The sequence below is a fragment of the Perissodus microlepis genome, chromosome 13 (genome assembly GCF_051167445.1).
Source record: "Perissodus microlepis isolate ML-2025 ecotype Zambia chromosome 13, ASM5116744v1, whole genome shotgun sequence".
Taxonomy (NCBI): Eukaryota; Metazoa; Chordata; class Actinopteri; order Cichliformes; family Cichlidae; genus Perissodus; species Perissodus microlepis.
In genome coordinates, this window is record NC_140473.1 from 19,207,510 (window position 1) to 19,223,115 (window position 15,606).

Consider the following 15,606-nt stretch of genomic DNA (forward strand, 5'->3'; position numbering starts at 1 on the left):
AATGAAATGGCAGAATGAATTTGGCAGCATTACGCTCCACTTGAAGAATTTCTTTTAGACATATTGTCAGATGGGTTTGATACTTTGATAATTCAACTGAATCATCAACATGAATATAAATCAAAAAGAGGCCCTTGTATCTCAGCCAATAGGAACACACTCAAGAATACAGTATCCACTTAGTAATTAGGGAACATAAAGTTGCAGCTTGACACTGCTTGGTTTCCCATTGTTGTCCTGTCTTTGTTGTTACGCACACGCGGGCTCTCACAGACATGCACTGTCGCACTCACTGAATGGCACATGAATGCATAGACATGCCTGAGCAGAACACGCGCGCGTGCGCACGCACACAAACGCAGACATGCGCACGCACGCATGTGCTTTTACACACACAAATGCACTCACACACATATAAAGATTTCCCAGTTTCCCAGTTATGTTTTCATCAAAGCTTTTCTTTGGCACTACAGAGCAGCGTCAGTATGGTAATGTGTTGTGCTGCCTGGAAAGCTGTCAAAAAGCTCCCACCTTGGATGAGAGACCACGGTAATTCAACTGGGCTCCTGTCTTCTGTGTGTTCAGGTCTCCTCATTATTCCGCTTTGCGGGGTAATGGCGTCTTGCACTGTTTTATCTGTCAGCTCACAGCAAACTATAGTTTTTTAGCCCTGTATATTAGATGCTAACATCAAAGGCAGCTGTCTTGACACAGGAGAGAAAGAAAAAAATTGTTGCGTAAAAAAAAAATGGAAACACTCCCGGTAGGCGAAAATTGAATCTCTTTACGTCTAGGGTGATGTGTGTATTGAGAATAGATTTGCTGGTTGGCGTCTATGTGTTTGTTCTCAAGTAAACAGCAAGGCTTGTTTGGGTGTAACTGTCAGGTATATGCGTGTGCCCCGTGTGAAAATGGGTTTGTTGGCAAAGTGGGAGTTAGAAAAAAACAGCAACACAAATTCACTCTAGCTGTCTGATCAATGGGGATTTAAGTTACCAGTGACAACTGCACAGCAGATGTCAAGAGACACAGACCCTTCGCATAGCGTAGCAATGCTAGCCGCATATTCTATCCGCAGGTTTTGTGACTTGTCTCTTTTTACCCAGCTGAACGCCTCTGAAAAGTGATTTGTACAGGCACCGGTTTGATCATCTGCGCAAGTTTCAAGAAAAGTGTGCCTCCAAAACTATAGTCTGGCACCATCCTGTTATCCCCCTCCTTTGCACTCACCTCTATTTGGGCATGTGGGGCTTTTGCCCCCTTGGGTGGTGGCAGACTTGTATACAGTATGTGTGTTTATTGCAAGTGTGTGTAACATGAGGTAAGTTTATAGGAATAGATGAATGTGTGTGCATGTGTGCATGTGTGTGTGTGTGTGTGTGTGTGTGTGGTGGGGGTAGGGTTCTTCAGAAGATGCGGGTAGAGCAAATTAAAACTCACCGCAGGAAATGAGCGCCCTTGGCACTCCTCTTCCCAAGCAGCTGCACACACCCCAACCATCATCTGCCATTTTGACACATCCACGGGGCGTAGCAGGGAGCGACAAGGGTGGGGTGAGGTGGGGTTGGGGGAGGCCGAGGGGTGCCAGCGCGACACCCACGGCTGCAAGCATCGCCGGGCCGCAGCCTCCAGCCAAACAGGTGTGTGACATCATGCCGCTGGTTCCTCTTCGGGGGCCCGGGGAGCTGGCTGGGGGACTGGAGCAGAGAGGGGGGTGTGGGAGGAAACAAAGGGAGGTTAGGTCTCTACCTGACAAGCTCATTGATAACGTTTGGGACAAGAGCCCTGAAGTCGATGGCAAATTGCCTCTAATGTCTCCCGGAGATCACGGGCCAAAGTCAGGTGCTGGGCGCTAAATGGGCTCATTAGTTATGATTTTTTTCTTTCTTTTTTGGACTTTGCAAGGAGTTTTACACACACGTACACACACACACACACACACACACACACACATACATGCACACGCACACACATCAGAGATAGTTGAAGCCAGAGGGCTTTTGCAAACTTGGGACGTCATCATAACTCAAGACAGGGTTATAGCTGAGCCCAAGTGTTGAGACCTTTTCCTCACAGCTTTCGTAGCACTTACACGAGACATTTTTGGTTTGGAGTTTGACTATATCAACAGCTGAGACATGCAGAGTTACACCTGGGGAATACACAAGTGAATTCACAAATGATCTGAAATCAATCCCACACAGGAGGTGAACACTGTAATTTTTTTTCCAACAAATTTGTAACCAGAACAAAACTTTACACAGAGATAAATGAAATCAGCACGTACCTATTTAGAATTCTCAGCATGTCTCCTGCATACACCCCTCTTCACACTTCAGTCGAATCCCCCAGCGACAGATCCTGTAACAGAGGAGAAGGAGGCTGTGAGTAGCCTGGGGGGTTCCTAAAGGCACCCGTCTGGGACCTGCTTCATAATCAGTGGACAGAGAGGATAGTGGTGGTACAGCTTCCCAGAGCCACTCTCTCCCCCTGGCTGCCCGAACTCTGTTAAGCACCCCAGGGCTACCTGTTAAGGTGTTCCCCCTGGTCCAGTCTCTCTTCCTGGGCAAAAAAACTCACATGTAGGCTGCTGTCGTGAACACGATCTAAGGTCTGACTGCATAAAGGTGTTTTTGCATGAACGTAAAGGTGCATTATTTATGTGTGACCAATGCATACGTATACAGATACACAGCAGACACACACACACACACACACACATTCCAAGTGTGCCTCAACACATCTTGTGTGTGATTTCTTGCGCTATTAAGAGGAGGTGTATTATTGTTAGTTGTCAAGGAGACATTGCAAGGGAGCTAGAATTACTCACCCACATGGACATAACTGCATGCCAAGAAATAGCCTGGACAATACAAGTCTCTCTGCAGACCTCTTTGGCCCTTATCAACAATAATAGTTGTAAAATGGCTCTAATTAGTCTGCAGTGAAGTTAAGTGCTGTAGTCCAATAACAAATGCTCTTCTCGATAATAAGATAAAAATGCATATTAAAAAATATTAAAAAAGAAAGCAGCTAAGAAATTACAAACCCTAAACTTGGAATTATATCTGTGGCTGTTGGATTTTTATTTTTTTAGCTTCTTAAAAAAGTACATTATGACATGTTGTCTAGGATCTGTTTTATCTGTCTGGGTTTTTATTGTAGTTACTGTAGGTATATGTAACATTGGCTGTTTCTGTTTCCATAGTCAGGTAGAATATTCCCTTGACTATGCCTCGGGGTATCTCCTCCTTTCCGCTTTTCCACAGCAGACCTCAACATCACTGCTGTTGTAGATGCAGAAAACTGTGTAGTGGTAAGCAACCAGGGAGGCAGGTCTGGGGTTGCAGCCGTAGACTTTCTAATTCAGGGCCTGGCCAAGGGATCTGGGAGACATCGTCGATTTTAACAAACACACTGGCCATTTCCAAATCTGCCTTGTGTGCTCAGCCGTCCATGGTTCTCCAAGATATCTGGAGGAGAGGGAGGGTAGGCGTGAGGCTTCTGGGAGGAGGGGTGTACAAGGCGGAGAGAGCCAGGACTGTGCCGTCTCTCCAGTTTGGTTTGGTCCAAGCACAGAGCCAGCTGGCCTCATTAGGACTTGATGGGAGGCGGGCTGGCATGAGACGTGCACATGCATGCACACATCAACAAATGTAGTGTGAAGCGTGGCCTGATGCCCGTGAAAGACCCACACGAAAGTTTTTTTTTTCTCTCCCCCCCCCATCTTTCTTTTTTTTTTTTTTTATTGAGTGCACAGTGGCTTATGGGCAGAGAGAGTGCATGATGTGGGAAAACATGATCATTAGTTTATGTCTCTCTTTAAGGTGCTGTCTTTACCTGGCTCACCTGGGCGATCACAGTGTGCTTCAGTGCTTGTTTGAGAAAAGAGCGAACCATGAACAGGGGCGATGAGGGCTGGGTTGGATGGAGTGGAGTGGGTATAAAGGGACGAGAGAATATGATTCATGGTAGGGTGGGTTCATCACGAGAGACGGCCACTGACCTACAGTCTGAGGGCCATTGGACCGGAACCAAGGCCTTGTTCCGACAGAGCGAGTGTAGCGTGAGCTGTGACGGATGGCGCCGGTCTGTTTGAGAGCCCCTGAGCAGGTGTGTGTCTCGCTCACATCTGCAGGCAAGCACAGTGAACCGAGACCAAATGGCAGACGCATGGGGCCCATCGGGTACCTGTGCACTGAGACACACTAATGATTATGGATGCAGGCCTATTAACGGTCACATCTGTAAGGGAGAACAACAACCAGCGCACTGGGAGTGAGTCAGCAGTTTTAACTCCCCTCTGAAACATAGACATGCTGGTGTCAATGTTGGGATAAAAACTCAAGTCAAAATGCTGCCTTAGCCTGAGCTCAGGTACAGACCTCTGCTCGGGCTCTGCTGAAATTGAGGAGGCTCTCTGGCCTCCTTGAGAGAAGACTTCAAGAAGTTTACTTGTTGAACTTGAAAACTGACACATGCTGAAGGACACTGTAAGAAGCAAAAAAAAAAGGAAAGAAAGAAAAAAAAGACTTCCTGTTACAACTCAACACTAAATTATCTAATGAATTCATCAACTTAAAAACAGCGTTAAATATTCATTCTAAGAGTATAGGTAATAAATTAAATATTACTCATTGACTCATTATTTAAAAATGCATAATATGATTTGCATAGTTTTATCCTGATAGGAAATAATAATGGGTAGTTGTCTTGTAGCGTCTTTCATGACGGATGAAGCTTGCGTCTTTTTGTTCCCTCATCATCCCTCTATCCTACTTGCTTCTCATTAAAGTTTTAACGGAGGCTGTTTTAATTGTCAATCCTTTGACAGGTTGATAAAAGCAACTTGACAATTAAGTTCATTGGCTCTGCTATGCATATTAATTAGGTCTTATTTGGGTTTCTATTGTTATTGGAAGGAGCACTCATGGTGTAGCAAAATGTCATCCATTAACTTCTCTCTTCTCAGAACTTAATGTAATTAAGCTTGCTATTGTATGACTACGAGAGGAGACTCTAGAGAGAGGAACTTTTAGTATTCATTGTATAAATGAGTAATGCCATTCCTGTGACACTGCAACAACGCTGTTTCCCCAAAAATCAGCCATTCACAACTTTATTATCTGTAACAAGTGCTGCCTGCTCTTGTTTGGTTAATGAACAAAGGGGGCTTGCTTTCATGTCGCTACATGTGTGTACGCACATGTGCGCGCGCTGCATGTGTGTGTGCGCTTGTGCGTCTGCACATGGGTTTGTTTATGCCTGTGCAAAGCAGGGATGAAGCGAGAGAGGGAGCGCGTGTCAGAGGGGAAAGCGGGGCAGGACATAAAGGGTGCGGAGAGGCTCGGCATTGGGAGGGAGGAGAAAGAAAAATGAAGTAGCGCCGCGGCTCGAGGTGGGATGGATGTGTTCTAGCAGATTACCCAGTGCACCTTGCTCAACTCTGCAGGCCCACACACTCACATCAAAGTGGTACCCCCTATCTGCCCGAGGCTTAGTCGGCCCCTGTCCACCCCCCGTGTCACTCCATACATCCTCGTGTTCGTGTTGAATAATTGACAGTTCTGTTTTACATGCTCAGCATTTGCCAGGACATGGAAGTGTGGCTCCAAACAGGGCATGACTCTGAGAGGTGCCGCGTGTTGGTTTGACTTCATTAGAATGTGCCCTACTAATGCTCTGCACGCACCCTGAGCTGAATACCATCAAGCATAATCCACAGAGGAATGTCTGTGGAATCAACAAGGTGGTTGCGGTAATAAAGATGTGTTTTTGCTGCGCTTTTATCGCAACTTAATTGTCCACATAGCTTCAAGAGTTTCCCCTTCCCACATGTGAGCAGACAGCAGGTTTCATTTCCAAGCCAGGTTTATGAAGGGAGCAGCACCTCCCTTCATTACAATGGGACTGTTTCAGCTCCTTCTTTGAAGATACTACGTACTGTCTGGTGTGCACTTACATTCTGAATCTGCTGAACTTGTTGGACGTCACTCAAGACTGCCAGAATGGCCATGCATAGCAAAGGACAATGACTGCCATGGGTATCTGAAGGGGCTAGAGTGTTTGTGCCAGGGCGATCTCTGAAGTCAAATAAGCCATTATCAGTCTGTCAAGCCAGGTCTCATTTCAGGTCTCTTAATAACAGTTAGGCAGTTTGGTGAAGTCCCTATCAATGCCCCAGTAATTGCTTTTTACAACTACTGTAGAGAAATGAGACAAAGAACTGAAGCGATAAAGCATGGTTGCAACAGAGTGGTGAGATTATAATCTCTTCTTGTGTTTGGACTGAAATAAGTAAAAAAAATATCAAGGAATGCATGTGGTTTTGACTTTGGATCACACAGGTCTGTACGGAAACTTAAGTGTAACAGTAGGAGTGTAGTATGGTATAGCCTAGTACTCAAAGCAAAGGAGGGAAAGGCCTGGCTGTTCATTTGATAGTTTACCTTGACCCCTGAAGTGTGTCGCTCACACCCCGAGGGCTTGGGCTGGCAAAACCTTTCTCACTCCCCCTGGGAATGATAATCTCAACGTGGGCGTTTACCACGGACACCAGACACAACACCATTAGCCACAGCTCCGCTGCTGCTCATTAGGACCCCCCGATCGATATAGGCGGCCACAGAAATCGCCAGCGCTGCGGAACCAGCTATCACTCTTCAGAGTTATTATCGTAAACAGCTCTGGCCAAGATTTAGGGCAGTACCCCACTTTTGCTGCTTCTATTGAAAATAGAGGGTTGGGAGGACCATAACAGAGTGACCGCGGCCCTTCTAAGGACATTATATTGTATGACTTGTTCTCAAACTTTGTGCTGTGTGGAGTCATTGCCTTGCTATAAAATTAGAAGCAGTCAGGAATCATTACAGTGTACGCTGCACTGTTCTCTGGGGCCTGGTATTATGACATGGTTGAAGCAGAAAAACACTGACACAGAGGAAGTTCACTCATTACTGCAAAGATATCTGAGCTCTGATGTCTCCCTTATTGAGTGTCAAAAATAAAGGATTCAGTTTAAGCACAGCTACACAATCTGCTGAGTTTGCAAAGCAACTTTCTTAATGGCACACACACATATATGTATATATATATATATATATGTATGTATGTATATACATATATAAAGGGTTAAAAAAGGAGCAAGTAAATGTAGGATGACTGGGTGCTTTCAAAATGTTTCTCCACACACGCTCTGTTTGATATCAACATGACAAGATAATTTAATTATTTTCCCATTCTTTCCCTTGAAACACGAGGTGTGGAGACATTAGTCACAGGAAATTGTAGATGAAAAGACAAAAAAAAGAGGATAACCCGTTGGTTTCTGGCAGTAGGAGAGAATAATATTGAGGCAAAATTGTGAAAATAAGAAAAAGGGGAGATGTATTGATTTTTGGTGGAGCCAGGGAAAGAAAAGAGAGGGAATAAAGAAGTGCTCTTTGGCCGATGTGTCCAAATGATGTCTCAGGGGAGGTTCTTAATGGTAGGGGGAGGGGTGGAGGGGGGTTAAGGGGGTGAGGTGGGGGTGACGGGGGCAGGTGCCTACCCTGACTAAGGCATGGAACTGCCCTTAGGCTAGGGCTAATGGTATTGGCTGAGCTTACTTTAAGCAGCTCTTTCCTAATGGCCAACTATGAGTGTGCCACAGGATAGACAGGTATTGATTGGTTCAAATGCTCTTGAGTTGACAAGAACTGAAAGTCCCTCAAGCATATACAATCTTGCAGCAAATTATGTCACATGGAAAGGTGATTAAAAACAGAAGCTTGGAGCAGGCACACTCATTAAAAGTGTATATAATATTTCTCTTGTTGTCCTTGTATTACTGTCTCTTGTTTGTGTTCACTCTTTTTTTTTCTTTTTGTTGCAGGAATGAGGGGGGCAAAGCGTTTGTCTCCCTGGTGTTAGTATGTGTTTTCTGGGAAATGTCTGTTTGTACAATGTGGAATTCCAGTAGCAACACAGTTTTCAAGCCTATTTTCCATCATAGGGATCCACTGCATTGACGGTTGAACCTCCATCGCATCAGTCAAAGCGGTGCACACATTGTAGATATGCACTTCATCAGCTGGGCTCAAAATTGTCATTTGAGCAGAGTCAAATGGTCAGACACTCCCCCTCCTCACCATTTAAATGTATGCAGGTGTGATGGTTATATTCACTTTTAAAAAAGGTGCAGCATACGGGTATAGTATACAGAGAACAATGCCATATATTTGCTTTGTTGTCATGCCCCCCTTCCTCATACACACATACAAAAAATGCTGTGTACAAGATTTTCTCTTATTCACAAGGGGCGCTTTCTAGACTGCTTGAGGCATCTGCTTTGATTGCATAATTCCCAAGAGACGAACAACACAAAACAAAAATACTGACTGAATTCAGACTTATAATATACCGAACAAATAACATACCAGCTCCACTCTTCAAAACCATAGTTCTCTAAAGAAAAGGAATTGGAGAGTAATTCAAAGTTGAAAGCTTAGCTCTTTCGTGGTGAATGCAGGGATGAGGGTAAAAGATGAAACAAACTTTTTCTCCTGGCTGAAAATGTGCAGTATTACTAAAACAAATAGGTGATAGCATACACATTTGCGTACACTTAAACTTAAGAGGCACATATCCGAGATACTATAAACCCTTTTTAAGCCTTAAATGCTGCAGATATTTCAGGAATGGATGCCGAGGAAATGTATTATGATGCAGGGGTAACACAACAGGTCCTTTATGTCATCTGGTGCTTTGCCGAATGTAGCATGACAGTTTCAAACAAAGTAAACACTGTTGGCGAAATGAAAATTAAATTAAATGACAGGTCCATTTTCTTCAAAAAAGACAAAAAAAGTAGGGGAGATTTTCTGCATCCAAATGATACGGCTGCTCTCAAAGCTCACAGTTTTCTTCTCTTTCGATTAAATGCTCTTTCTCTGGCTGTTTGTGCTTTACAGTGGAGTGTGCTACATCGCTACTTTCTTCTCTACAGGGGCCCCTGGGCTCCCCAAGCAATAGGAGTAAATTAGAGTGCACCTGTTCCAGCTCCAAGATAAGCCATCTCCAGAGGATTTCCTCTGAGTAAAATGAAGTGAGTGAAGAATAAACAGAATATCACAGCATTACTCCGCCAAGGTGAAGTTGCTGCTGCTCTGGGGACACGGTTCGTTTTGCACAACACCCAGCAAAATATCCTCTATAAACCTCTGGATGTAAGACTGTAGGAATGGTCTCTGCTCACAGCGGAGAGAATAGGTGCTGCACTTTTGTGTTCCAACCAAGGCAGCGCGTCTGCTTCTCAACTGTATCTACTCACAGCCTTGACTTGAAATGCTGTTATTTGTGGTCTGGGTTTTGTGGTTTGTTTCCAGCATGTTTTGATTCTGTGTCAACACATCTGCGATAGTCAAACATCAAACCACATACTTTCCCTTTTTCCATTCCTGTACCGCTGCCAAACATTTCTGAAAGTATCTAATTAAGTCAACTAAGAAAATTGTCAGTACATCTTTCCCCTCTTCCCATCAGCTTAGCCACATGAGTAACTCCTTGTATGTTTCTTAGAGGAAATAAAAGCTGTAACCCCAGTGTGATGCCCAAAGACCACTGACCGTAGATGTCTAGAATGCAAAATTCACTCAGTTGGTTTACACATAAAAGGCACGGATAATTAGAGGAAAAATGTAATTCATCATACGTTTGATAATCAGTCTGATTTGGTCTCCTATCTGCACTAGGGCATTCAAATAACCCCCCTACTATTAGCACCCCTCTCTCCCTCACACCAGTAGTCTGTTTTACCCTCTCTTTGTTCCCCTACAACACATTATCATTATTGTAGCTAATTGCATGGTTTGCCTTGAAGTCAGGCTGGAGACTCATGATCTGGGGTTGAAACATGGACAGGGATCCAGTCTTCTCCACAGCTTGCTTTACTCTGCTAATTGCTGTTACCACAGGATAAGGCGTGCTCCTCGCTGTGGCCAGCCGGACAAGGCTGGAACAAGCATGGGGTGGGATGGGTGGAGGGATACTATCACACAAGGGTGGTAAGATGTGGGAGGGAGAGCCAAGGGTGGCATAACTGACGTGGGATGGGTAGACCAGATTGGGGAGGGAAAGGATAGCGGTTGGAGGTAAACGGGGGGGGGGGGATGGAGCTGGTGTTAGATGTAGGTCAGCAGGAGTGGAGAACCCTAAAGATTACAGTTGGTTAGTGCGACCCCTCTCTGACAGGATCTGAGACCTTATTCCCAGCAGAGGTGGAGCCTGGCATTTGGGGAACCCAGCTATTAGTGAGGCTAATAAAGCCCATGCAGAAAGTTTTGAACCTCCAGTAGCCCAGAGACATTGTCCTGACATGAGTCCAAAGGCTGAATCTTAGTTAATATAAACCTAAATGACTAAAGAGAGTCTTTAAATGACTGTTAATTAGACAGCCGAGCCGTGCTGCGGAGTAAAACACATCTATAGGCACCCATTCTCATTTACAGTCTCTCTTAATAATTATTTTTACGAGCACCTCTTTTTATTATCGTTGTTTATTAAAGAAGAGTAATTTAAAAGATGAGTTCATCTAACTCTAAAAATCTGAAATCTCTCTGAGCGCTGACAGTTTCCTAATTCATATGGGAATGTTAGTTTTACACCACAGTATCAGCTTCCAACTTTAAAATGAGTCAGAGCTCCCCGATGGGGTTTTAGAAAAGGAAATGGAATCACAGACATAACGAGTGACAAAGCCTCCATCACCTCATATAAGATCTCATTCCATCTGTGAGAACTTTGGGTCTACCCTAGAAAAATAATAAATATCCCCCTCTCATGGCTGCCGCTCTTTTTGTTCAAAAGGTGTTTTCAAGACCAAACAAAAGAAATGGTGTCATTAATGATATATATTATGAACTAGCGCCTCTTAGAACAGTTTCCTACAAATGCATGGATAAGGGGTTGATCTCTCTCCTAACAAAGGATCTCTAAAATATGAAGTGAAAAGCTACCCAAGATGAAGCTGGTAAAGAAACAAGCGAGGAAGAGCCTATTTCCACAACACAAACAGATTTCCTGGCCTTTAGCAGTCTCTTACTGGGATACTTTGAGACATATCCATCAAAACACAGCTGTATTCATTCATATTTCATATCTCCTCCTTCTCCCAGTGCTTTAACACTGTTCTTTGATCAAAGGAGAGAAGTCGGATCACAACAGGAAGGTTCCCTGCCAGCCAAGAAGGAGAAGGAAGGCCAATTCACTACTGTACTTGTTACCATATAGCTAGCTGTAGTTGAAGACTTCACTCAACGAAACAAGGGGAGAAAAGTAGAATAAAATAAATGAATGTCTTGCAAATGCAAAACTAAGAACGCTTCAGAAATTCATGACTTTCCATTGAGGAAATGCGAATTTCCACATTTTAGAGAGAGCTTAATTCTCGGCCGTGTGCAGGCCTGCTGCAAAACTGTGCAAAATAAGACACAAACTCCATCAGACAGTGGGATCAAAAATGAGCAATTGTCGAAGAGTTTGGGATGATTGAATGAAGCCTTTGTTAGATTTAGAGGAATAACAGTTTCTCCAACTTAAGTGATGGAATTGCTGAGAGATGGGCATCCACAAGCTGATTCAAAACACACAGCTCAAGAGTGTCACCATGTGGAGATGAGGCGACATAGCAAAAAAAAGTCCCTGAGCAGCTGTCTGAACAAATGCTTAACATCAGAACGCGGCTCTAGAAAAGCATTAATATTTTCATTTCTTCTATTAACCTTTCCCTAGTCTTTAAAATACATTTTCTCCAATTAAATTTCACCTGTTTTACATTAAGCCTTCAGCCACTCTCTTTACCTGACGTCTACCATATCAATTCCAAGACACAGCCGTTCCAAAGACCCTTTTCAGTGAGGCTCTGGGAAAAAAGTGTTTGAAGACCTCCCTGACATTTAGACTCTCTCTGAAGATGACTTTGCCTTCTACTATAGCCTGCGGGAACATAGTAAGACCCACACTAAACTTCAATTGATATGCAGTGCCAGATTCCTCCAGGGGAAATTATCATTCTGTTCATAATAAGAGCCACAACAAGCACCTGGAAAATGACTTTATTATACACTCCGCTTCAATAAAAGTTTCCTATGACCCATCAGAAACACACACGGTGCAAGGGGCATAATAGTGATGAAATGAAAACTATATTATGCATATGATAGAATGCTTATTTGATGGTAGGCAGCGCAAGGATGCACATCTGCTCGGATGTGCTTGATTGGCAGGTGTGTTAATGCTGCGCCGTAGCCTTGGATGGAGGTGCTCTGAGACCCCCTTTTTCCTGAAGCCATTATCCAAATATGTTCTGTTTTTCAAACAAATGAATGGCACAAAAATCAAAGTATCAAAAATGTATTGCCCTTCATAATGGAATTCCCTCTGAGCAAGGACATGTAACAATGGGCCATTCTCAGCTTCCTGTGCTTTCCCTCTCTATGCCAATGGACGTGACCTCCACTGCTTTAACAATGGGGCATCCAGCAGCATAAGCACTTGGCTTCTCTCACCGCAGCCTCTACATGCTGTAAAGCTGCTTTTATCTTTGTTGTTATATTTAAGGGTGACATCCTAGCCTGTCGGCCTCTACTATTGTCTTCACCGTGATTATTTTCTATCCGTTGTTTAGCCCCAGTTGTGGCTCTTTGATGAAAAGGTCGCCACTCAATTGGAAAACAGTCATTAAAATGCGGTGGGTACTATTCACCAGTGTGCATGGGGGAACCAACTCAACTGAGCTGGTTAATCAAAAGTTAATTATATAATTTTCATGCAGATGAGGGAAACATTCAAATGAATCCCAACTCTACAATCATTACAAAAAATAAATAAAGAAATAATTCTAAAATGCTATAAAATGTTCAGGGACCAGGAGGCTGTAAACAATATGAAGTTTAATTTGAGGTAAACAAAGTGAATATCCACCAGGGGGTCTGGGAAGGAGAAAGTGAGGTTAAATCAAATTTGGAAACATAGATACCAGCAGGTTTTGTTGTCCTGATATACGTGCAATTAGGCAGGTCCTTGATGAGGACACTGGGAGGGAGAAAGTTGGCTTTCACTGCAAATGCTTTGGGATTATTTAAAGGGAATTTATGGGATTTTATGTTTTATCTGTGAACATTAATTATCCCCACAAAAGTGTACCAAATTAAATAAAAACTGTATTTTAGGATGTGTTATAAAAGCACGATTATCTTTTATGAAGATGTTGCAAAATTACTGAAAACGCCACGAAGCATAAACTCAAGTAAATCAATTCAAGGAAGTCTCATCGTGACTTTCAGAAGAAAATACCCAGGATAATAGTTTCCCCTGTAACTTTGTCAAAGGAGCTAAAGTATAACATAACACTTTTCAAAAATACTTAAGTCTTTCCTCATCAAAGGAAATGATTGTGCTGTGCAAAGTACAACCATGAATATTAAACCAATGACGTGAAGTATCACAAATGAACAAGCATTGTTCTGGAAGTGCAATGGAATGTGGTTTAATTTCGCTTTAATTCTATGTGCTTTTATAATGTTCACCTTTTCCCAGTTGTGCCAGCGGGTTTGGGTTCATTGGTGTGCATTACAACCATGCTCTAACAATGCCGGGCCTCCCCGGTGTCAGCACAGTTCATGAATCCTAGCCCCTTATGCACCAGGCGATTAGTATGGTGCTCTGTCTGTGGGGCTTTGCCAGAAAATGAGTTCTCTTTAAAACATATGCCCCCTGCTGATTCTTTTCCTTTCCTGATATGAAATTCCAATTTTTTTAATGAACACCAATTTCCTGTACAGAGAGGGGGGAAATAAAGTTCTACTCTTGGTCTGTTTTGGATGACTGCAGTTATCCTAAATTAGCAGAAAGCAGTTGCGGACATTAAAAGCAGAAAATATTTAGGTAGGTGTCTAATCAATATTCAAGTGTGAGCAGGAAAATCAGCTGGTGAGATTTTCCATATTGCATATGCAAGTGACTGGTGTGGCAGAAAATGGAATTACCAAAACTGTAACAAATTCAATTAAGTCATTGATTTCTAATAAATTGACTTAATCACCAGCTGTTGTCATGCTAAGATTGTTGTGTCACAAGTTTGTCATGCTTGTCGGTCGTGTCTGCTTTACAAAGGCAGCTGAATCTGTTTAAAGGCTTTAAAAGAGCATTTTATATCATTTAATCTCCAATAACAAGATCAACAAGATCTATAAAAAACACACTGAGCAATACACAATTAGCTAATCTGGATTTTAAAGTTTATTACAGTTTTACAAGGCTTTAACCACCGATAACAAATAATTAACATCTGCGTAACAAATGATTTGCTGAAGTCACCATCTTGTTGCCGGGCGATCTTTCCCATGTGCTGCAGATAATGATGTAGCTCTTCAATTATTAGGGAACCTTTTTTTTCGGTCAAAGTGACTGGAATCATCATTAATCTGAAGAGATTAAAATTAAACACGAGTCAGTCATTCGAGCTGCTTCTTTAAATATTTAATCTAAAAATATTTCAATTCGAATTGATATGTAGGCTCAGTAGATACCAAACAAGAGAGAAAAATTTGCAGTACATCTATCACCACTCCCAAAACTAAAAGGAGTCACACCCATATTCTTTCATGCGAAGAGGGAAAAATAAAAACAGTCGCTGAGCAGTTTGTATATTGTCATTGCCGCTTTGGAACACACTGGTGGTGTAGTGTACATTAATATTGTACAATTGAACTAGACATTGGTGATAAATTATGCATAATAGGCACTTACTATATTGTATGGTCTAAGTCTCTCTTGGATTTGGGCATTTGCCTCATCGGGAAGAGACACCACCCCTCCTGTGCCCATCATCTATGTAGAGTAAAAGAGAATTTAGAAGATGTTCCCATCTGATCCCATTAACAGCAGGTTTGAAGTGTTTTAGTCGTTCCTGTTACATTTTGCCCCAATTTAACATTTCATTCAGTTCCACATATTATAATTACTCACCCTAATGGTTGCCTCAAGCTCTCCCACACTTCTCTTTCCACCTGGTAGCCATCCATAGGACCAGTGCTGGGACAGGGTGACCTGAACCACCAACGCCAGCAACAACACCTGCATTATAACTCTGCTGCCTGCTTCCATTAGAACTGCAGGGGAAGCCAAAATTGTAGTAAAAAAAACCCAAAAAGAAACAATAATGCCACAGTATCCTTACTCACAGCTCCTTGGCTTGCAGAGCAGGGACTGTAAAGCATCACCAGACACTAGTAAACATTTTAGATAGTAATTAAGGAGAGGAGTACTTTTAACTTAATGAACATTGAACAAATTTAAGTGACTACTGACTCACCTCTGTATTTGCCTTGTTAGCATGTGTCGCATTAGGCAGTGGGGGGATTTTATAGGTGTTGTACAAGGCTGCTGTCAGGATTATAATCCCCATCTGCAGGTGTGACACATTCACTGACTAATGGGACACAAAATACTACTAATGGAGTTGGCTAAGTGCTCAGATATGCTGACATCACCGTGACAGTTCACACAGCATTAAAAATATAACAACAAACATCACTGCGCTTGCAGTAAAGAGGCAGACAAAAAGAC

At 42.9% G+C, this 15,606-nt stretch overlaps 1 protein-coding gene across 2 annotated transcripts; it reads right to left on the reverse strand.

Moving 5' to 3' along the window:
• Nucleotides 1–14,254: 14,254 nt before the first annotated feature.
• gnrh3 (gonadotropin-releasing hormone 3) lies at nt 14,255–15,550 on the reverse strand. 2 transcript variants are annotated; one of them, XM_084948149.1, is made up of 5 exons: nt 15,353–15,550; nt 15,222–15,246; nt 15,007–15,149; nt 14,788–14,868; nt 14,255–14,462 (listed from the first exon to the last, which is right to left on the reverse strand). In XM_084948149.1, exons 1-5 carry the CDS (start codon nt 15,443–15,445, stop codon nt 14,409–14,411), a joined length of 396 nt encoding a protein of 131 aa, XP_084804275.1. In that variant the 5' UTR covers nt 15,446–15,550; the 3' UTR covers nt 14,255–14,408. The 2 variants fall into 2 exon arrangements, with proteins under 2 accessions (XP_084804275.1, XP_084804276.1); XM_084948150.1 differs by lacking the exon at nt 15,222–15,246 and having other exon boundaries at nt 15,353–15,391.
• Nucleotides 15,551–15,606: the final 56 nt, after the last annotated feature.